This window comes from Doryrhamphus excisus, chromosome 3 (assembly GCF_030265055.1).
Source record: "Doryrhamphus excisus isolate RoL2022-K1 chromosome 3, RoL_Dexc_1.0, whole genome shotgun sequence".
Taxonomy (NCBI): Eukaryota; Metazoa; Chordata; class Actinopteri; order Syngnathiformes; family Syngnathidae; genus Doryrhamphus; species Doryrhamphus excisus.
This window is the reverse complement of record NC_080468.1, coordinates 21970256-21993685: the sequence shown is the minus strand read 5'-3', so window position 1 is coordinate 21993685 and position 23430 is coordinate 21970256. Positions and strand designations below refer to the sequence as shown.

Below are 23430 nucleotides of genomic sequence, written 5' to 3'. Positions count from 1 at the left end.
GGCCCGTGAGTGAAAAAGTTTGCCCACCCCTGATCTATATCCTTTGTAGGATGTTCTCCATTATGAGCAACTAAAGGCGGGAGTCATCCAACATGACCTGCTGGTGGATAGCCTTATCTACAAGGTGCATATATACACACACACACACACACACACATTGAAAGCTAAATAAACATCACTGTCACATTGCAGTTGTGTTATTACAAACAAACTTACCCCCATTTTGGCTTATTTCTTACATGATGAATTATTGTTGAATTGTGGGCCTGCAGGATGTGAAGCTGACTGCCAGCAATGATGACTACTATTTTGTCTTTGAGGACTTCCTTTATCAGGTGGGATCTTTTCTATCACATTAACTAACTAACGAACACATTCAGTGTGATGTATAACGATAATTATGCCCAATAGGAACATTAACACCTAGTCGCAGGCTGTTTCTCAATTCACACTATTCATTCATTCATTCATTTTCTACCGCTTTTCCTCACGAGGGTCGCGGGGGGTGCTGGAGCCTAGCCCAGCTGTCTTCGGGCGAGAGGCGGGGTACACCCTGGACTGGTCGCCAGCCAATCACAGGGCACATATAGACAAACAACCATTCACACTCACATTCATACCTATGGACAATTTGGAGTGGCTAATTAACCTAGCATGTTTTTGGAATGTGGGAGGAAACCGGAGTACCCGGAGAAAAACCACGGAGAAACCCGGAGAAGAACATGCAAACTCCACACAGAGATGGCCGAGGGTGGGAATTGAACCCTGGTCTCCTAGCTGTGAGGTCTGCGCACTAACCACCAGACCGCCGTGCCGCCTCAATTCACACTACTTATACTCAATATTATATATAAAGGAGTGTCATTCCCGATGATGTTTTGTGCATTAAAATGTGTATTTGTGTATTTAGGTGCTCCTGTGCTTCTCCCGGGATGCTGCCGTCCTGGAGCACTTCAAGTACAACAGTGCGACTCCTCCCAAATCCTCTGTGCAGGGTGAGCAGACTTTGTACGCCCCCATCAGGGTGTGCTGGGTACTGTCTGTCTGTGTGTGTGTGTGTGTGTGTTGGACTCGACTTAAGTGTCTGTCTTATAGGCAAAGAAGATGATGTGCAGCGTGACGTTTTTTATCCTCCCAATGGTGAGCTCCCATCCTGGCTTTCCATCCATCCATCCATCCATCCATCCATCCATCCATCCATCCTAATAGTAAATGAATACAACACAATGTACTCCATCATTTCAACCAGGTGTTATCCCCTTTCATGGCTTCTCAATGTATGGTACGTGACCTTCATCGACCTCCATCGCTCTCAAACACACACACACACACGTGCTGAGTGAGAGCTGATGTGTTCCAGTGGCGCCTCTCTGTTTCCTGTACAACGAACCGTCCAAGCTGTACAGCGTCTTCAGGGAGATGTACACACGCTACTTCTTCAGACTTCATTCCATCTCCTCTGCGTCTTCGGTAAGAACGCGCCCCCCACACCCCCGCCAGCCGGACGCAGTCAACAGTGCCCCACTGATACAAATATGCACCCCCACCTCACCCCACCCCCTTCTCAGGGTATTGTGTCTCTGTGTCTACTCTTTGAGAGGCTCCTGCAAGCACACCTGCCTCAGCTTTTCTACCACCTGCGACAGATGGGAGCACAGCCGTGAGTGATCAAGTGCTGCCACCTTGTGGCGTTGTTTTTTCTCATCTCGCTTTGAACTACTTTAACTCTTTAGGTTGCGCATTGCCTTCAAGTGGTTGGTGCGAGCCTTTTCAGGCTATCTCTGCACTGACCAGCTTCTTTTTCTATGGGACAGAATCCTTGGCTACGACTCGTTGGAGCCTGTCGCAGGTACGAGTCGTTGTTTTATATTAATCGCTTGTTCATTGGTCATACTCCATGACTTGACATGCACCCCCCTTTCAGTCCTGGCAGCCGCTGTCTTTGCCTTTCGTGCTGAGAACCTGATGGAAGTGACGTCCCTAGCTTCAGCTGAGGTGTGTGCATCTTTGTGTGTGTTTTATAGTTGTCGGTGTTTGCTGAAGAGCAGGGGTGTCCAATGTAATGCACATACATGAGGGGGTCCCAACGCATTACTATTTTAGTAATAGTAGACTAGTAACTACAACAAAGTTACCAACTATTATACCAAATATTTGGGACTTTGCAGTTGATCACAAAAATATTAGGGAAAATAAATAAAGTATTTAAAGTACTAAAGAGTAAAGTATACCCTGACCAGCAGGCATGCATTTCGACCAATGAACACCTCGATGAATGCCTTGCCAGTCCCCAAAGCAGCTTCCATCAAAACCTCAGCATGCTAAGCATTATGGGAACTGTAGTTCTGGTAGCATAAACAAACTGCAACCTGCAAATATTGAACATGTCTTTGCATAGTTATACATCAGTATAAATAAGTATTGGTAGCAGCTACAAATGACGTCATTTTTTTGTTTTATGATGTTTGTGTTAACAGTTAAAAGCAACCTGCGAAGGTCATGTATGCATTTTTGACCTAAATTAAGTATTTTCAAGCATATTAATTAGTAAATGAACTAAAATGCAAATGGACATTGAAAGAAAGATGCATTGAAAGACATGTTGATATGTAATATTCTACATAAGTCACTAGGTGTAGTGTCGTGTTTCATTTCCTTTTTGTCCAAATGAGCAACAAACATGACAACACAATAATTTCATATGAATCATATTATCAATATTTTTGATAATAATTCTGGTTTTACCTGACACCATTCAAACTCCTATGCAGTGCGAAGACTGCACTTTCAATGCATATCATTTTGCCAGCTATTATGATGCGCCCGCATTTACTGCAAACCGCTGCGGTCTGAAAATGGCCGGGGCTGTACTTTGGACACCCCTGCTTTAGGGAGATGTGGCCTACTAAAGTAGGACCACCTTACAATACAAACAGAACAGTGACAAGGATATCCTGACATGATTAAAAGTAATAAGCTGTATGTTGTGTGTAACTTGTTCAACTGCAGGCCGTCCTTGCAGACCTTTCAACCCTCCGGGTCATGCCTCTCCTCCAGATCTTCCTGTTCGCCACAGCCGTCTAAACAAGCGTCACCGTGACACATGACAGTATGTTTGATGTCTAATCACCACTTCCTGTGTCCACAAACAGTGTAGTCGAACGCTGTTTGAAATCATTCCGCTTTGCCTATTTATTCTGCTTTTGTCTTGTTTTTTTTATAACTTATTTGCATAAATGAAGAGATTGTTGATAGTGTAAAGTAATACAGAAAAATAATACATAAAAAAATCCACACCTACACATAGTTGTGTTGAAAAGACATGTTTAAATTGGAAGTCGGAGTAAAGCAGCAGCAGCAATGGTAACAATAAGTTAAGTGTCGCAACAGTAAATAACACTTGTATCCGTCCTCATTATAAAACCATTTGACACAAGCAAAAAACCCTTTCCAGTAGAGCAGCTCAACAAGTGCATGAAAGGTTAACAGGAATTGCAAAAGAAAGAATAAAAACAAGACATATTCTACATGTAAACTGAATAACAATTTCATAGAAAATGTCCAATGAATTAGCTTCAGTCTCTGCTGTTGCTGGGGAAACAATCACCTTGTTCGCATATACAAGACTGCTGTCATAAAAATGATGATTTTACCCACAATTACAAACAGAATTGAAGATAAATTCATCTTAGTGCATTTTTGGACATCGCATACACTTGATATCAATATAAAAAAAACGTGCATTTTTTTTGTTTGTAGTTCATGTAAACATGAAGTATTCCTTCACTGAGACACAGCGTTGTACGATACTGCATGTGTGTAAATGTGCAACACACTTCAAGCCAGTAACACGTCATCGGAGCTCAAATACAAACACATAAATAAATAATATAATAGCATAAAAAACAAATCCCTTCAGTGCTTCCTCATCTTTCAGTTCGACTGCCGTGATGTAGGAGGAGTCACAAAAACAACACAAACAAAAGCTGTGTCTCAATTGGTACACTTATGGAGTCATCTTTTCAATGCATAAGTGCTCGATATTTGCCACGTAGGGAAGGGGGAGAGACTAACACGAGTAACGGAAGTGTATAAACTGAGACACAGCTTGGGAACGGGGGTACATTCGGACAAAATGCAGCATGGATCATTTGGAAGGAAGGTCCTTGACATTCCATTAGTTGCCCTCCGAGGGGCTACATATTCTCAAATTCTATCAAATTTGTATAAATTTCTCATTTAAATATGTAAAATATTCCCAAGTGTTCACACGAAAAGTAAACATGAGGAAAAAAATCCTGGGAATTTAGCTGCAGGACACAGGCGGAACCACGTGCACGAGTTCATGAGGCACATCTTCATCGTTAGGCGGAACATTCATGAGCCCCTGCTCCACAGTTCAGACGTCATAGTCGGGTAGGGCAGAGTAGGCAACACCACCAACTGAAGGGGCACTGGAGTGTAACGGGAGGAGCCAGCAGAAGACGGAACCTACCGAGAGAGAGAGAGGCGGTGCTAAACCACTACAACTCGCTCCTGAGTCAGACGGCAACGTTTCACTCACCTCGTCCGAAAACCTCCCGCAACAACGCCAGCTTGGGCTTACGTGTGTGTGCGGCGTGGTGAGGTGGCTGCGACGAGTTCGAGGAACCTCTATCCTTCATCATGAGCCTGTTCCTCATCTGCTCAATGGGTGTCTCGTCACTTACGATGGAGGCCAACTGAGAGTTAGAGATGGGACATTTACTGCAAACCTTGCCATGTCTTAGCACTGCTGCCCTCTGCTGAAGCTTGTTGGAACTGCAGGCCACATTAACTAATGTACCTGATCATAAAAGATGACCAAGACGAAGACTCCAAAGAGGACGGACTCCACAAGCAGGATGATGTAATGCGCACTGGGGGGGACATACGTCATGGTCGTTATCACTTTGTACTACTTGTAATTCAATATCTATACACTATTGGGTATTGGGCACAATATGGGACAGTGTGGTGCCGTCCCGTATGGATTACTTACTTCACTATAGTCACAATAATTAATATTTAAGATATTTAAGACCACCCAAGGGAGTTCATTCTTTCTGCAAAGTATGATTTGGAACACAAACTTCAACTCACACAATCAGATGTTTGCTGGGTGTGTCCTCCTCCTTCTGGGCGTCTCCGTCCAGCTCGCTCCTGATGCGCCACACCCAAGCCGACACCACCAGCAACATGGAGTACAGGCTGGCCACGCCTGCCAATCACGCGACACGCTCCGACGTGCATCTTGCCGCAAATGGAGTTGATGCTTGGGAGTGTTTACTCACCCGTATAGAAGAGGAACTGGATGAAATACTTTTGGTTTAGCTCTCCCACGCAGTTATTGATCCTTAAAAAACACAAAAGATACAACGTGTGGTTGCCAAGGCAACAGCGATAATAATGATGATGATGATGATGATGATGATGGCCGCTCACCAGGGGCAGTGATGATCCATGCGGCGTATACATCTCTGGCACACACGACAGTGATGCGCACGGGGGGGTCTGTAGGTTTCACAGCGGCTACACACAGTCCAGCCCTCGCACCCCTGCATAACAGTCAACATTTAGGGACTCAAAAGTGAAAGCACATAATCTGCATTTTGTTTTCCCACTGAGCTACAGCTAGTGCTGTTGACAGTTCCAAGCCGACAGCTTCCTGTTAGTGCATTGCTACTTTTTATTATTAAAATGACATACATACATATACACATACATATACTGACTAGAAGAATATGATACTCAATATGAGAATCACACTGCGTCAAGTTCCCAGAATAAACACAGCATAATCTGTTATTGGCTTTCTGGAATTGTAATTGTAATTTCTGTTAAATTAACAGACAAATAATCAAGTTTATGTGTTCTTCTAAAAGGTAATTAAGGTGTTTTTACTCTACAGGTTGTTTTTTAGTTATTGTATTTAGTAAATATTTAGTAAATATTAGTTATTGTATTTTTTGATGTTATGGCCAATGTTAAATTAACAGACAATCAAGTTTATGTGTTCTTCTAAAAGGTAACTAAGGTGTTTTTACTCTCCAGGTTGTTTTTTTAGTTATTGTATTTAGTAAATATTAGTTATTGTATTTTTTGATGTTATGGCCAATGTTAAATTAACAGACGAATAATCAAGTTTATGTGTTTTTCTAAAAGGTAACTAAGGTGTTTTTACTCTCCAGGCAGTTTTTTAGTTATTGTATTTAGTAAATATTTAGTAAATATTAGTTATTGAATTATTTGATGTTATGGCCAATGTTAAATTAACAGACAAATAATCAAGTTTATGTGTTCTTCTAAAAATGTAACTAAGGTGTTTTTACTTACTCTCCAGGTTGTTTTTTCCTCCAGCATTTAACATTATATGCAAATTAAACTATGACGTCACCCAGTGACTTCTATAACAGCTAATAGCTAATAGCTAGTTTTTTTCAATGAAAAGTTGTCAACAGTTCCCAGATCTCCCATCAACTAACCCGGTCGCTCATCCGCGACGACTGTGAGCGAAGGTCTGAGAAGTCGAGCGCGGTGTCTGGGAGGGGCACCACACCTGCACAACGCACATATTCCAAAATCACTTGTGAAGAACGGGGGGAAATCCAGCACTGTGACGTCACTGACCAGGGTCCGAGAACACGGCCTTGGAGTGGCAGGCCAGCAGCAGCAGCAGAATGACGTTGAACGCAGAGCCATGCAGGGTGCACCACACACTGTTGACAGGTATGTTTATTAACGTGGGAAACGTAACACAATCAAGTAAAAACAACTAACCAAGCGCCATGATCAAGTTGAGTAATAAACAGGAAGATGCTGCTAGCTAGGCAATGAATGGAGCCATGTACAGCAACAAAGTGGGAACAAAACTCACCTATCCGAGTACGCGGGGATGAGCACATATTGGACCACCACGTAGTCCGCATAGAAGACACTGAAATAAGTCAAAACGAGGCAGACAACCCCGCAAGGATCCCGCCGACAGCGCAGTAACGCCATCTTCGAGAAGGCTCCGCCCCTCTCCCTCTTCCGCATTTGCGTGACGTCACAGCGCCTGTCGTCTTGCCTTTTGCAGCTCAACCAAAAAGGTGCCTGTACTTTTACTTGTGGCCGCTAGGTGTCAGTCGTAAACAGACAGACATGGCTCCGCCCCCTTGAGCTGTAGCTCAACTTTGTGCGGCTTCACTTCTTCTTCATGTCAGGACGCTCTTCTTGTGCTCTTCTCCCAACATTTGTACTCCCCTTACGGACAGGAGAGGCCTGCCTCCACAGGGAAGTCACCCCCGCTGTTTGAGACTTGTTTGAGGTCGGAGGACACCTTCTTTGCGGGACATTTCAAGTCGAAGAAGACGCAAGCAACCTGGCGGAGGAAGAGGGCGTTCTAAGCTAAAAATCACCATGGACGTTCCCGGTATGCAGGTAAGCACAAAAGGTAGACTGGGCTCCTTTTCACAGCGTCCTCGCCAGCCAACTAAACCAGTTTATCAAGCGTCGCGGTGGAGTTGTGCAACAGCAGGACACTTTTATTCCTCGAATACAGACATAATAGTCATAATGGGGAGAATTAAGTGGTTTTTTTTTCCGTTGAACAACAGTCAGCACGCTCCAACATGGTGGTGCCTTAGGGTGCCCTTTCTGATTGTTTGACAGCACTAAACGCTTACTATCGACATCGCGTTTGTTACGCTTCCTGTGAGCCAGTCGTCTGCAAACTCTTTCCACTGAGGGCTGCACAAATAAAAGAATGACTGACTTTATTTTTGGGTTCATAAAACATGCTCAAGTTATTCCAATGTAGACCGAAATATGCCAGTTAAGTAAAGCTGAAAGCACAATAGACACAGATACTACTACTACTAATATTTTAATCAAAACTCTAATTATTTAATGTATTTCCTGATTATTATTGTTCTGATTCATACTGTTATTTTTAGTGTGTAAAAAGCCCTGTGGGTTGCACTTTGGACTCCACTGCTGTGGGGTATTCTTACACTGACACACTTGTACAACATGTAAAAGACTATCAGTGTTTGGTTTAAACAGACAGAACTGAACTGTAAAGCTTGTGAAAATGCTACAATAACATTAGCATAATTTGCTAGACCGCTTTATTGTTTAAGTGCGTACAACCTCCGCCTGTGTTTTTTTTTTAATGTTGTATTTGTAAAGGTTTAGTGGACAGTGGAAGGTTCTCAGGTGTGTCAACCTGTGCAACCTGCCTAGGTGCGTTCGTTCCACTTGCTCAGTGCATCCCTGGTGGGGTGGGGCGGGGCAGACTTCTGCTGTCTCCATTGGCAGACTTCTGTACTTACATTTTGGTTGTGTTTAAAGTTGTACACTTTTTAAATTATGAATGCATAAGTCAAAACGGTCAAAAACGGTGAGTGTGCAGCAATCATCGCCCCCGGTTGATATTTTTTGGGGTTGTAAATGTTGTCAATAATGCCCTGCCAGAGAAAAAGAGGAAGTGGGTAAATGCCGTAATTTCCGGTAGGTGACTGTAATTTATTTGGGACTGCACTACACTCTCAAAATTGGCGCACAGAGGAACTAAGTACAATAAATAATCACCAATTTTAATGTTTACGTTCGAAGCCCATTCGTGAATGGTGAAAACCTGTGTTCGATAAACTCTGTAATACTAAACTCTGTAATATGCTTCTCACAGTTATTAAACATATTAAAAATTCAATTTTATACTTGAAGAAACAATCGCAAGCATACAATATAGCGTATTCTACGTATACAACATAACATCATGTCAAAGCGTCTTCCTGCTGGAAAATATTGGACGAATGTATTTGTGAGATAGCGGCCTCTGCTGGATTTATAGCTGTAACACTTTTCTTTGTTAGCATAAAAACAAATCTACTGTACACAGTAGGTATCCTATTTCATTTGCACCTTGCAATGCTTGATGATACATAGACCGGTCTGAGGTCATCAAGGTCACAGTGTCATGAATACTTGGACCGTGAGTACGTTTTTGAATGATAACTTTATTGTTCCATGGTGGCAAACACACCTTCTGTCAACATTCTAGTTGTTTTTGTTATGGTTTTATAAAATATTGTGACAGCTTCATACAGTATTGTTGTTGTCCTGGGTTACCATGGTGACAGGGCTGTTGCTGAGTAGGCTTTAAATCAACGTTCGCATGAATGTCTGCTGCTTTTGTGGTCTTTTGGAGTGAAACAGGAAACGTTGAAGAGCAGTTCAGTCATTTTTCACACGAGGTTGTTCTGCAAAGGTCATTTTGAGGGGGGGGGGGGAACAGTTTTTGTGCCGCCTCCTCTCACAGCTGTGACCTTTAACCCCTAAAACAAACATACACACACAGTGGAGCTCTTGAAGAGCATGTGATCTTCATCTCATCACCGAGTGAAGCATCCTGGGTGATATTTTTTTGATTTATGATCATAAGGATAAGAAATGATTGGCAGCCACGTGCTCAGACCAGCGTTGAATGTTTAACTTCCTTGTTTTTCATCACTTGACTTCATCACTGCCTCGAAAAGGTCAACGTTCACACCGTGGCCTTTATGTAAGCTCATTGCCGTTTGAGTTGTTTTGTGTGTTTAAGTGTTTAGCATAAAAGTAGTTTAGGTGCATTTCCTCCTGTCAACTTATCATCTTGTGACATCAGAGACCTGCTGGCCAATTGCTAAACACGGGCACACACTTCAGGAATGTTGGGGAAAATAAGTGTTAGCTGCAATTAGCCAATTCACATCATGCAAACGAACAAACAAAATTATATTTCACTCATGAACTCACGTCTTACCTTAATGCCCTGCAGATAAGTACATAAAGAAAATAAGTATTTGATTCCCTGCTGATTTTTGAGTTATTAGCTTTCAGGAAGATATGAATAGCACAGAATTTGTATGGTAGTTTTATCGTAACAGAAAAAATGAAGTCAAGGTTTTTAATTATTTTGTATTAAATTAAAGAAAATGAAGTATGTGATCACTCTACCAAACAGGAAGTATTCTGACCCCCACAGACCGGTTAAGTGTCCATGAAAGTTGTATTATTTTTAAATGCTGATGTGAATAACAGACACGAGACAAAACGCGTTAACTGATGTTTTCTTTTAATGGCAATACATTTTTTCATGCGTGATTAACGTGTGTGCCTGTTTGACACTCGGCCCACGCCGTAGTTTGATTGAAGCGCCGTAACTCGTAAGCTATTTTGATTGGTAACGTTAGCGTCAAAGCCCTGGCAGATGGCTCCTGGAACAAGACCAACGTTATTTGTGTCTACTGTCGTTGTGTTTGAGTTATCGCGATGGCCTGCTAGAGACAAGTATTGTTTTTATTATCATATTCATTGCTACCTTGGCTTAAGAGTGTTCCAGTTTCCGCTGATTTTTGCATTGAACTGCCAGCTAAAATTGGACTTACAGCTGCTATTGATGAGCTGTCCAATGTCATGACCTTGGCGGAAGTCAAGTGCTGAGCGAGCATCAGCGATTTCACATCGAACTAAGTAGGGAAAGATTTTCATCACTTCAGTAAAACATTTTAATGCTCATTTTAGCCATCATATTGATCCTGTTTATTATGTATTGTGTAAAAGTATGGCAGGAACAACATCAAATTTAAAAGCACCACATGAATACAAAGCTACCATCCCGCTTGGTGGACTTTTCAGCAAGGTTGTGTACCACAAATATGCAAATTTGCACTCAAAGTTATGAAATATTACCTTTATGCATTCCCACATAGTATCAGCATTTGCGAGCAAGTATGAGGTGAGCGAAAAAGGCCGAAAATACATCTATACATCCAAAATACATCCATCTGCGCATGGTAGAACGGTAGATGGTACGTTTAAGGACCGTCAAATAAAGTAGGATGAAATATCCACAACGTTTGCATGGACGAGTAAAGTGGAAGCTAATATGAGGTTTTGAAGTTTGTTAAAGTGTAGAATTACTACAGCTTCTGTTTCGACTGCTCCGACCGCCGACTGTTCACGATCACCAGCAGGTTTCGAACGGCTGGACTAATGCTTGATGAAGAGGACAGCTGAAGCTAAATGGCTAATTTACCTTCAGACAAAAGTGACTCCAAGTGCTAAAATGAAAGAAACAGATCGACTGTGACAAAGTGTGTGTGACAAAGGATATGAGGCTGTTCAATTGTGATGCTGAAGAGGACGACTATGAATGCCTTTTCTGGTAGGCTACTTTTGAACTTGGCTAGTTCCATGCACTGTTTAGATCAGTGGTCCCCAAACTAAGGCCCGGGGGCCGGACACGGCCCACTTCCACATTTGACCCGGCCCCTTGAACAATAAAGCATGTACATTTTTCTGTCATAGAACTGGAAATGGTAACCTATGGTGAGCAATGTTACTACAAACACACTTTGCCCCAGTCATAGAACATAAACAAACAAACAAACTACCCTGCCCCTGGCCCCCCTTCAGAGGAGGGAAAAGTCATGTGGCCCTCACTGGAAAAAGTTTGGGGACCCCTGGTTTAGATAAACGCGTGGTTAGCATGGAAGACCTGGGTTTGAATCTTCACTTGGGGATCTCTGGGTGGAGTTTGCATGTTCTTCCCATGCATATGTGGGTTTTCTCTGGGTATTCCTGTTTCCTTCCACATTCCAAACCATACATGTTTAGGTTAATTGGCAAACCGTTGCACTCTCGAGTCGGGAAAACCACGATACATTAGAATTTGTCTGTTATACATACACACAGTGTTCAAACGCATCACTTCCATAGCATCTTGGATCAGGCCAGCATCACCTTCTCCTCCGTCCTTTCCCTGGCTTGCCCGAGTGTGCTTGCGGCAGCGGCAGGGTGTGGCCAGCCTGCGTGTTACTACAGTTCCTTTTTTTAGACTTGTGGAAAGTTGAGCGAAGGCTACGGAGGCTCCTCGCCAGCATTCACTGCCTCAAACGCCTAGCAATGGCTTTAAAGCTTCTTCACGCTTGCTTTACTTAGCTACCTTCTATGTGCTTCTTTGTGGCTTAACCTCCGTGTGTGTGTGTGTGTGTGTGTTTGTGTGTGTATGCGTGCATGTCTCGCCTTCCTGTTATCTCCAACTGCCACGCTGCCCGAGTTCCTTTTTGTTGCTGCTGCTTTTGTGAAAAATGATCCAGTTTGTCACCAGCTTTTGTACGTCAAAGCAGACTTGGTCGTATTAGTGTTAGCAAACGTTGACGCAACCTTGTTCCAGTCATCCGAAAAACAACAAAAAAAAACAATAAATTCATGATAACTGTCACTGTCAACTGTAACGTCCATGATTCCAGACTGGTTCAACATGTTCTGTTTGTCAAACATGAACATATACCATGAATGGTTATGCATTGTGTTGAAGGTACTGTCATTATTCCGCACGGGAACTCGATTTAATATGGAAGTAGATTCCCGCCTATTCTCACCCTCCCATATTCATGGATTTATTTTCTCTGCTTTGAATCATCATTTAGTTAGTTAAAGTCTGGATAATGCTCCTATGTAAACCGCCCAGCCCCCATAATTAAGGAATAAAGGAAATGAGGTGCATGCTTGGCAATAAGATATTGTTGATAATCGATTAATTCATTCATTTTCTACCGCTTTTTCCTCACGAGGGTCACGGGGGGTGCTGGAGCCTATCCCAGCTGTCTTGGGGCGAGAGGCGGGTTACAGCCAATCACAGGGCACATATAGACAAACAACCATTCACACTCACATTCATACCTATGGTAGATTTGGAGTCGCCAATTAACCTAGCATGTTTTTGGAATGTGGGAGGAAACCGGAGTACCCGGAGAAAACCCACGCATGCACGGGGAGAACATGCAAACTCCACACAGAGATGGCCAAGGGTGGAATTGAACCCTGGTCTCCTAGCTGCGAGGTCTGCGCGCTAACCACTCGACCACCATGCCGCCCTGATAATCAATGAATAAAATGTATTACTTTTACGTTGATATTGTTGATTGTGAAGGACTTCAAGCAGCATGAAGTCTTTGTGAGTTGTCTTTTATTTCCTCCTAGTGGAGATAATGTTATCTCCAATATGTGTCCAGTTCCTTGTTGTCTCTGATAAAGTACTTTGGGTTGCTCCAAGTCCTTAGAATTTCCCCCTGGTATTGAGCCGCATGTTTTCTTGTTGATGTCAGCGTTGTTTTGGATGCTCATTGACGTCTATGTGGGTTTTATTTTGGCGAACTTTATAACGACAGGTGTGGTGTTGTTATTCCTGCCAGACATCGGAATGCATGTATTGATGTTTTTGACATCCACATTCTTTGATCACAGATTGGCTACCTGTTGTTTTTGTTGACGCAACATAATTTGCTCTCTATTGAACGTGTTTTGTTAAGGATTTAATTTCATCTTGCTGTATCTGTTTTGTTGTTTAGCTCCTTGCTATTTACAGAGCAATCCCCCGTAGTGTACCTGCTTCCTGGCTATCGTCCACGTTCTCCTCCTCCACATTGGAGGCAACATAAGCTTTTTTTTCCCGCCAATTGTTTGAAGTTTGGACATTTTGGATAACAGTTATCTTGTCTTCCTAGCGATTATTAATTAAGAATTAATTATTAATCTTTCTTTTAACAAGTTATTTCCTCATGTCAGACAGTATTCAAGTCAGTGTTGTTAGGACACAGATTTGTAATTATGGCTGAGATCTGTGGTCGGGAAAAGTGCCAAAATTGTCCAAAACTTGAAAGTTGGTGCAGAGTTCTATTTTTGGTCTGTCCTAACAGGAAGTGATATTGCACAAAAATGTTTCTTAGATATTTGTTCATGACTTTTACATGTTTTTAATAACTTTGAGAGGCACATTGTAGTGTTTAGAGTATCAAAATAGGCATGTTTTTAGGGCTTTTGATAGGTGTGTCTTTATTGTGTTTTTTTGCAATGTGCTGGGGGGGGGTCTTTAAACGTAACCCACATGAATCTACTGTATTCTTATTCCACACTTCAACTGATTCAAACAATTTCAACACGAAAACATTCAAGAGGTTTCTGTTGGTAGTTAGTACCATCTTGCTCGGTGCTAGTTTGCGTTTTAAACTGTTTGCATTTTATTTATTTTATTCATGTCAAATTGCATGTACTGTATTTAAATGACACGATGTAAACTCACCATAGAACTGCAACAGCACATCCGGTACTAGCGCTATGTTGTTTGGTGATAGGACTTTTGTCCTACATGACATAATGTAAAATCACAATGAAACTGTGTACTTAGCACTGTCTTGCTAGGTAATTCATAAAAAAAGTGAATGGCATGTGGGCTGCACGGCGGTCGAGTGGTTAGCGTACGGCTATCTCTGTGTGGAGTTTGCATGTTCTCCCCGTGCATGCGTGGATTTTCTGCGGGTACTCCGGTTTCCTCCCACATTCCAAAAACATGCTAGGTTAATTGGTGACTCCAAATTGTCCATAGGTATGAATGTGAGTGTGAATGGTTGGTTGTCTATATGTGCCTTGTGATTGGCTGGCAACCAGTCCAGGGTGTACCCCGCCTCTCGCCCGAAGACAACTGGAATAGGCTCCAGCACCCCCGCGACCCACGAAAAATTCCACATTTTCCATAAGGCATTTCATTACAGCGGTTCCCGAAATGTCCACATATGTTTGATTATGTGTGAGAACTGATGGAAGCCAAAAACTGCTATGATATGCTGTGATCTTCTCTTGTCTCAGAGCACTCAGATTGATCCAGAAAAATTATTCACCAAACTGGACCGAATTGGCAAAGGCTCCTTTGGAGAGGTGATGAGTTCTTTTGTCTTCTATTTCTATTCATTTGTCTTTGTGTTCACTTCTTGTCGTCATCTTATCTCTCTGGTTTCCTTGCAGGTGTTCAAAGGCATCGACAATTCCTCACAGAGCGTGGTGGCCATCAAGATCATCGACCTGGAGGAGGCAGAGGATGAAATTGAGGATATCCAGCAGGAGATCACAGTGCTGAGCCAGTGTGACAGTCCTTACATCACCAAGTACTATGGCTCCTACCTCAAGGTCGGTATATGCTGTCTAATTGAAGGCTAACAGTCGTGTTAGCATATTGATGGTTTTTCTTTGTCCATTGATGTCCTTCAGGGCAGCAAACTGTGGATCATCATGGAGTACCTTGGTGGAGGTTCTGCACTTGACTTGGTCAGTCTTAGTGGAGTGAATGACTTTGTAGCACTATTAACAGGCCTAGCATAGCCTAGCCAAATGTTGATTTGTTTGTGTTTGTGTGTGTGTGTGTGCAGCTGCGTGCAGGTCCATTCGATGAGTCCCAGATTGCCACCATGCTGAAGGAGATTCTGAAGGGTCTGGACTATCTCCACTCAGAGAAGAAGATCCACAGAGACATCAAAGGTGTGCGTCACCGTGTGGACACTATTCCGTCATTTGTCATTGCCACACAAAGTAACAGGTGTCATTCATTCTCAGCCGCCAACGTTTTGTTGTCGGAGCACGGCCAGGTGAAGCTGGCCGACTTCGGGGTGGCTGGTCAGCTGACCGACACGCAGATCAAGCGGGAGACCTTCGTGGGGACGCCCTTCTGGATGGCGCCAGAGGTCATCCAGCAGTCTGCATACGACTTCAAGGTTGTCTCTTCGTACGCGGAAAACTGAACGTCGTCACGACAGACTTTTCATCATGATCTCATCATGTTACCCCGTCAGGCGGACATCTGGTCACTGGGCATCACCGCCATTGAGCTCGCCAAGGGGGAACCGCCCAACTCTGACATGCATCCAATGAGAGTCCTCTTCCTCATTCCTAAGTCTCCGCCCCCCACGCTGATTGGCGACTTCTCCAAGAGCTTCAAGGAGTTCACCGAGGCGTGCCTCAACAAGGACCCCGCCTTTGTAAGAACATGTCGTCCGAATGTAACGCTACTGTGAAGTGTTTCTTGTGACGTCGTTTTCCATATTTACCTCGGCGTCCATTGTTGTACTCATTTGTGTCACTAACTCTCTTTGTGTCCCCGCAGCGTCCCACCGCCAAGGACCTGCTGAAGCACAAGTTCATCGTCAAACACTGCAAGAAGACGTCATACCTCAGCGAGTTGATTGACAGGTACAGACGGTGGCGAGAGCAGGGACATAGCGACAGCAGCTCTGATGACTCAGACAGGTTGGTACACGCTTGTAGCGCTTAGCACACGCCCGGATGCGTGAGCGTTTATTTATTCATGCCTGTTTGGGCAGCGAGTCCAGTGACAAGAAGGACAGCGACTCTCCCGAGTGGAGCTTCACGACGGTCCGCAAGAAGAAGAACGATGGCCGGCCGCTCATCAATGGACAGGTGAGGAGGGGTGGAACTCCCAAAATGGTGAGTGTGCAGTGAGTGATGGACACGTACCACCGTCAATAGTCACCATCTTGGCTAAGTAACAAAATTGGAGGCGCTAACTTGAGTGGTTGCAATTAAAAAGGAGAGAAGAAGGAGTTGCATCACTTCTGTGCAATAGTATACTACACTTACACTGTCATAATTTGCACCCTCGGGAACACTCTGGACTGGTGGCCAGCCAATCACAGGGCACATATAGACAAACAACCATTCACATTCACATTGTCCACATATGGACAATTTGGAGTCACCAATTAACCTAGCATGTTTTTGGAATGTGGGAGGAAACCGGAGTACCGGGAGAAAACCCACGCATGCACGGGGAGAACATGCAAACTCCACACAGAGATGGCCGAGGGTGGAATTGAACCCTGGTCTCCTAGCTGTGAGGTCTGCGCGCTAACCACTAGACCGCGCCGTGCCGCCCATGGTGGTAATTAATTTAATTAAATAGTTCCACTACTCGCTAAATATACCGATCATGCCACTAAATTGTCAACACATACTATATCTCCTCTACGTATGAGGTGTGTTATGAAGCGGCGCTATGGTCACCACAGTATGCAGTCATGTTGTATACGTATAATATTGTATAATATAATAATATATAATTTGACACTTGACTGTCAAAATTCAGAATAACGAGAAAGGAGTCGTTCATCATTTTTCAGTACCACTGTATTCCATTTCAGACACAGTCAAGTTGTTTTGCATTCTGTCCTTTTCAGGATCAGCAGAGTGCGTCCTCCAGTCTGTCCAGCATCATCTCACCTGTCTTCACTGAGGTCAGTGTGCGGGTGCACGTGCACACACACACACACACACACACTTACTGTACATTTGCCATGCAGTTGAAACAGCAGCATAAGGAACACTCTGAGCAGCGACTGGCCATTGAGGGGCTGGAGCGCAACATCCGATTGGCCGAGGACATGTGTCCGGGCATCACAGACAGGATGGTGACGCGCATCATAGCCAGGTGAGAGAACTTGGAACTTAGAACTCTTTTTTTGTCTTTTGTCTAAGTTCGCTGAGCGAGCATGTGCTTTGCGGCCCGTCCTGCAGGTTCAACACCAACTGAGGACTCTGGAAGTGTACTGAATGAAGAGAGACTGGGTCTCAGCACGGAGACTTGCTGTGCAACGTCTCCACACACACACACACACACACACACACACATCATTTACTTCACTGCTGCTGCATGAAGTGAGGAATTGGGAGTTAGTAACTCTTTATTTTTGTCAAACATCTTCACCGTGTGCCTTTAGTGTTGTGCAGCGGCGCAGCTTTATGTTAAATGTTTGTTCAGTAGCACTTGACAAAAACCATATGCCATGATTGTTATTATTATTATTATCATTATTATTATTATTATTATTAGATTTGTCTTCTCGGCCTCAGTAACACTTTTGAACAGGACGCCCTCATTAAAAATGATGTTAACAGTGAGTTAGTGTTACACCAGTTGGCAAGAAGCTTATTGTTTGCTACTGCTGTTAGCCTGTGTAGCTATTTAGCTTCCTAAAAGTGTTACTGACACTTTGAACCAAAGACACTATCGCTGGTCCTTGTGTATATACAGTATATATATATTTTTTACACATATAAAGTTAAGGGATGTGACAATGCTTACTCTGTGGGAATGTTAAATGAGCTTTTAGAGATTTTTTTTTTTTTTTGTAGCGGGACGTAGATTTTTATGAATAAATATTTAAGATTGATTGACAATGTTGTCCACTTCCGTGTTTATTTGACGCAGTTTGACAAATCTAATAATTGTTTGTACTACAAAGTCACTTTAGTGACTTTTGCAGCACCTTTTGTCCCCTCATTTTTCTCCTTATCGCTTTCCTTATCCTCTTCCTCCTCATCCAGCTGGAGGCTCCCAGAGGAGAACCTCATGCGGGCTAGTCCGCTTGGCCGCATCAACCTGCCGAGCGGTGGCAGCGGCGGCGGCGGACAGTAGTATGGGTAGAAAACCTCCGGGTCTGAGTCGCTGTAGCTTCCTGTGGCGGCAGTGGCTGCCATGCACAAAGAGGTGGGGCGTTGAGGCAAAGGGGAGGAGTTTAGGGGCAAGTAGGTGGGCCGGGAGGGGCGTGTCAAGTGGGGGTAGTACCCCAGGGGGCGGTATTCAGAGGCGGGGTTAGAACTTCTTGAGAGGTGAAACTTGACGTCCGGTTGGCTTGCCACACGGCGAGGAAGGCCAGGGAGAAAGCTGCAGTCATCGCTGTAATGACCCGCCTCTGTGTGGCGCACACCCAATAACCTCGCCCCGTTGCTTCCTGTTTGGTAGGCACTACCCAATCCTGCCCCGCCTGAGCTTGAAGCCTGCAGGTTCCTCCTAAGCGGTGAATAGGACGCGGGATCTTGGCCTAGAGGGTGAAGAGATGGCCGCCAAAGTCCGTCACGCCGACTTGGCTGCGGCAAACGCTCCAGAGAGGAAGCAGAGACGCAGTCAGACAAGTACGGGAACGTGGGGAGCACAGGGTGGTACTGGTAGGCGGGGTCGTTGGGGTACAGGAGAACCAGCTGCTGTGTTGGGTGCGGCTGCGGGTTGGGCCGGCGGCGTGAGTGGTTGCCGTAGATACCGGCAAGCCTTTGAGCTTGGCGCTGCGCTCCCAACCACGCCTCACGGGGGTCCTCCTTCTCGGATGAAGACGCAGAACGGATCTGAGGCGAGAGGGGTGTGACCCGAGCCAGGCCGCGACACCTCGGCGTGACCTCCACAGACGATTGGCTGCGCTTAGCTCTGCCTTTTCTCAAGTCGCCATCCTCCAAGGCACAAGTGGAGCGTGGGAACAGCTCGTCGTCATATAGCTGCAAAAGTACATCATATTATTATAAATTAGCTTATGTGACGTCTTTGTTTGGACTTACTTGTAAGGAGACGTCTGTGAGGATGTCAGGAGAGGATCTGCAGTGTCTGGATTCTGATGGACAGGAAGTCCTGCATGGAGACAAGTAAGTAAGCTGACTGATATCACTGCATGTATTATTGGGGAAAAGGGGTACCTGTGAAAGTTTGAAGGCTTCTTCTCGCTGGAACCTAAACACTCCAGCAGCTGCTTCTGTGTCCGCCCACTAGACAAGCATCATCAGACCTCAGTTAGGACGTTGTCTTAGAGACGCCACCTAAGGAACAGGAAGCTCACCTGTATCGGAAACCGGAGCCTTTACACGACAGCAGCGTCTTCCTGTGCACCACCTGCGGCTCTTCGGCTAGTCTGAAGAACGCATGATACTCCACGCACATCTTCCAGAAGGCCTTGCACACGTCCCTGCTTGCCATGCAGAACTCCAGCGTATCCTTAAGAGACGGCTACGTGGGGCAACACACACACACACACACACACACATACATAACACAGTGGTACCAAGTGGTAGACTTTGTACCGTATGCGCCCCAGCTCCACAGCTTACCCCAACTTTATCATGCAGCTTAATAAGGAAGTGCTTCCGTTTGAAGCTCAGTTTGCGAATCTTGGCCCAGCTGAAGGTATTGATCTTTGTGTTCCCCTGCGGACGAATGACAGCGTTATCATTCCAGATGAGTCCACGTGGAGCTGAGCCGTCTACCTGAAAAACCAGCACCCCGCAGTGCGTCACCGCCAGATTGATGCGCATGCCCTCGCCGTCGCTGGCGGCATGTGGCCTGATGCCATACATGTCCAACCTTCTGGCCACTTCCAGCAGGTGCACGTCCGACTCAGCCGGTGACACACCTCTGTGTATGCACAGTCAGCATGGAATATACCTTTTTTTTGGGGGGAGGGGGGTGTAACTTTGCACCTGTGTTTTTTGTGGAGTTTGGTGATCTTGTGGTCCAGGTACTCCTGGTTGGGAATGTAGTGCTTCATCTCCAGTTGCTGATGATCCAGCTCTTCATCATAGTCCCCAAGCTCCGCTGTCATGGAAAAAAAATATATGAATATGCTAAAAAAAAATTGCCCCAATATTTACTGTAAATTCAGTTCATAAACTGTCAATTATGACAAAGAGAGCGGACTCTGTTTGACCCTGGAACAGACTAATTCACGTTGCATGCATGTGTCCTTACATTGCAGTATATGAGAGACCAGCAGGGCGGCGCTGTTATCATTGCATGTCAGACTGCCGTTGGACAAGTCCTGCTTGACCTGCAAGGCAAAAAGATAGCTGCGCGCGCATAATATGGCCGTCAGCAAAATGAAAGATGCAAGATAACAACTCGGGGAGGGTCAAAGAGAAGCTGTGGTACCGAGTGAGGCCTCGCTTTAGTTGTCCAGGGTCTGGAGGGAAGAACTTGACTATGAATCTGAAGAACAGATCGCTGGTGTCTGGAAGAGGACGTATGACAAGTACTGTAAGTTATAATAATGTTTCTATATCTAAAAGCTTCTATGATAATAATTGTACGTCCAACACGAGCTTCAATTTGCTTCTTAAATGTTTGAGATGTTTGTCATGTGACCTGAGAAATCGTAAGAAATTGGAGCATAAATATGAAACGCTCATGTTGATATTTTGTCCACAAGGGGGCAGTAATGTGTACAAGATATAAACGTCATTCCTTCTATTGACTTTTTATGAGTCTCACTAAAGTAATGATAACACGTGAGTCGGGTGTCACAGCGCGCATGCGCAGACAAGTGTAATAAAATACCTTTCTACAAATGAGGCTGGCTTCATTGTGCCACAATCAAAAAATTATGTTTGTAAAATTATTTTATATTAAGTATTTTTTTCAGGCTCATTGTGAAAGGTAAACCTGTGAGATTGTTTGGACCTGCCACATCCAATATGGCGGTGACATTGACGTCTGATGTTAGTGACTCAGCTCAGAAAAAGGAAGTGGAATGTAGAGTTGATGCATGTTCGAGTTACAATTAATATCATGTGACCAGGTTTTCTTTTTCACTTAGCCAACCACAGCGGGGTAAGTCAACGAATCATCACAGATGAATACCTGCGAGTCCTAGTTCAGTCAACAAACTCACTAGTTTTGAACGACTCTGTCACTACTCAACCATCTCTAATATGTACTGCTGATGTATCACGCGCACTTACATGTAATCTGCTTTGCTAGCGGCTTGAGCAGCTCCAGCCACACCTGCCACACACACACAACATGTGTCATCATTTCATCTGGGAGTGCGTGCATGTACGTGTGTGCACTGACATAGTTGCCGCTGTGGTGTCTGAACTCCAGGCCGAAGTACTCCTTCTCCAGGAGCTTCAAGTGACCACACACTTTGTTGAAGAAGTCGCAGCCCAGAACTTTTTGCTAGCACATACAATAAAAAGGAAAAGGAGGACGATAAAGAAGAAAACAATGACTCCAAGAAGAAAGGATAAAGAGAAGGAGTAGATGTTAGTGTTGTTTAGTCCTGTCATGATAACAGATTTTGCAGATTGATAATTGTGCTACAAATTATCATCAATAATCAATCTCAACAGGGCTGCACGGCGGTCAAGTGGTTAGCGCGCAGACCTCACAGCTAGGAGACCCGAGTTCAATTCCACCCTTCCACCCATCTCTGTGTGGAGTTTGCATGTTCTTCCGTGCATGTGTGGGTTTCCTCCCACATTCCAAAAACATGCTAGGTTAATTGGCGACTCCAAATTGTCCATAGGTATGAATATGAGTGTGAATGGTTGTTTGTCTATATGTGCCCTGTGATTGGCTGGCGACCAGTCCAGGGTGTACCCCGCCACCCGCCCGAAGACAGCCGGGATCCAGCACCCCCGCGACCCTCGTGAGGAAAAAAGCGGTACAAAATGAATGAATGAAGTTAAGTTCATATCAAAAACCTTTTTCTCCAAAAACGTCATTAACGAAGATCACAGCACTTCCTTCTGATTGCTATGATATGCTGTGATGTATGAAGCCGTGTTCACATGCCACACGTGTCTTAGTTTTAGTCTTTGTTGTCCACAAGTGTGTGTTTATCTCTGAAGGAGCTCCATGATTAACTTGTCCTCGTGTGTGTGTGTGTGTGTGTGTGTGTGTGTAGGGCGGTGGGGGTTGAAAGCAGCTGTGGACAATTACACAGTCAAGAGTGATTATTAGTGGGGGGAGACTTCTCATGCTGTGTCTCAATAATCCTTACGCTTAAGTGCATTAGTGTGTTCACACTGGATGTTGTACTCAAAATGTCCAAAATGGTGAGTGTGTAGTGATGGACATGACACCAGCAGGGGGTATTTTATGGGGGGCGTTCCAAATATTGGTGATAATGCTCCATTGAGTGTTTGAATTGAAGTGTGGATAAATATTGCGATTGTTATTTCTGCTAAGTGCACAAGGAAAATCGTGGATTTGGGACAGCAATACCTTGTTAAAATTGTCACACTCTGCAATAAAGTACACAGTGTACACAGTATACTTATTGAAGTGTACTAACAGAAGTATTCAATTCCAGATAGCATCAACAAATGCAGGCTAGGAGGCTAACAGTGTTAGCATTTAACTCACATTGCCGGCTTGCGACATGCTAATGTTGACATTGTCCACACGCCGGCATTCTTTTCAGTGTCAATCATCCATATACCCCCCCCCCCCCCCCCCATGCCCCCACCCCATCATTATTTGCCCTGAAGGTCTAAAGATGGAGGTCAATCACAAACCTGAAAAGCATTTAAAAATGCTAATTGCCAAGTCTTTCTCATTTATATATAACATTATTACCATAATAATGTTACATTTATTAGACAATAACTGCCACTTTAAAGGAAGCAACACATAACTGTTTATATTTTTTAACATAATTACATAATAGCTTTAAAAAAACAATGACTGCAGGCTTTAAAAGACAGTAGGACTAGAATAAAGACAAAAATGTAGATATAAGTAAGATGAGGACAGGAATAGAGGAATAAAGTTGTGTAAAAAAAAAAAGGAAATAGGAGACAACCAAACTGACCTCCACTTCAAAGGTGCGTTCACTGTCGTCCAAGAAGATCACACGCAGTCTGAGTTTGCTCTCTTTGGACACTTTGTTGCGTGTCCTTGCTTCGCGCTCGTCCATCTCTTGGCGCTCAGAGGATGTGCGCCATGCTGATAAAAGTGCCACAAAGATGGCTTCACTCCTCCTCCTCCTCCTCCTCCAC

The 23430-nt window shown here is 44.2% G+C and overlaps 5 protein-coding genes across 8 annotated transcripts in view; 3 read left to right on the top strand and 2 right to left on the bottom strand.

Moving 5' to 3' along the window:
* tbc1d19 (TBC1 domain family, member 19) overlaps nt 1-3910 on the top strand; it is an 11760-nt gene extending 7850 nt beyond the window's left edge. Inside the window, exons 12-21 of the mRNA XM_058066432.1 lie at nt 50-124; nt 273-335; nt 911-995; nt 1096-1140; nt 1250-1282; nt 1361-1470; nt 1569-1660; nt 1734-1849; nt 1925-1995; nt 3010-3910. Coding sequence (XP_057922415.1) covers nt 50-124; nt 273-335; nt 911-995; nt 1096-1140; nt 1250-1282; nt 1361-1470; nt 1569-1660; nt 1734-1849; nt 1925-1995; nt 3010-3084 — 765 coding nt within the window. The 3' untranslated portion in view covers nt 3085-3910. The remainder of the gene's footprint in view (nt 1-49; nt 125-272; nt 336-910; nt 996-1095; nt 1141-1249; nt 1283-1360; nt 1471-1568; nt 1661-1733; nt 1850-1924; nt 1996-3009) is intronic.
* zgc:77880 (zf-DHHC domain-containing protein) lies at nt 3291-7405 on the bottom strand. The gene is made up of 9 exons (XM_058066435.1): nt 6896-7405; nt 6649-6737; nt 6504-6577; nt 5464-5576; nt 5313-5374; nt 5122-5239; nt 4826-4898; nt 4565-4721; nt 3291-4491 (listed from the first exon to the last, which is right to left on the bottom strand). Exons 1-9 carry the CDS (start codon nt 7054-7056, stop codon nt 4400-4402), a joined length of 939 nt encoding a protein of 312 aa, XP_057922418.1. The 5' UTR covers nt 7057-7405; the 3' UTR covers nt 3291-4399.
* Nucleotides 7149-17523, top strand: LOC131125171 (serine/threonine-protein kinase 26-like). Its single transcript, XM_058066434.1, has 12 exons — nt 7149-7440; nt 14692-14760; nt 14848-15009; nt 15091-15147; nt 15249-15357; nt 15433-15590; nt 15669-15854; nt 15980-16122; nt 16197-16293; nt 17070-17126; nt 17193-17320; nt 17407-17523. Exons 1-12 carry the CDS (start codon nt 7420-7422, stop codon nt 17420-17422), a joined length of 1203 nt encoding a protein of 400 aa, XP_057922417.1. The 5' UTR covers nt 7149-7419; the 3' UTR covers nt 17423-17523.
* On the bottom strand, nt 17433-23430 carry LOC131125168 (FERM domain-containing protein 7). The gene is made up of 12 exons (XM_058066421.1): nt 23244-23430; nt 21500-21604; nt 21388-21430; nt 20579-20657; nt 20399-20496; nt 20131-20245; nt 19918-20065; nt 19762-19857; nt 19494-19660; nt 19354-19422; nt 19219-19288; nt 17433-19158 (listed from the first exon to the last, which is right to left on the bottom strand). Exons 1-12 carry the CDS (start codon nt 23346-23348, stop codon nt 18127-18129), a joined length of 2127 nt encoding a protein of 708 aa, XP_057922404.1. The 5' UTR covers nt 23349-23430; the 3' UTR covers nt 17433-18126.
* Nucleotides 18209-23430, top strand: part of dachb (dachshund b) — a 55859-nt gene continuing 50637 nt past the window's right edge. The window contains exons 1-3 of one of the 4 annotated variants that reach the window (XM_058066428.1): nt 18209-18804; nt 19226-19302; nt 19427-20683. The gene's annotated coding sequence lies outside the window, so the exon portion shown is untranslated. Of the gene's footprint in view, nt 20684-23430 lie in introns of all 4 variants that reach the window. The other 3 variants (XM_058066426.1, XM_058066425.1, XM_058066424.1) reach the window with 3 other exon arrangements.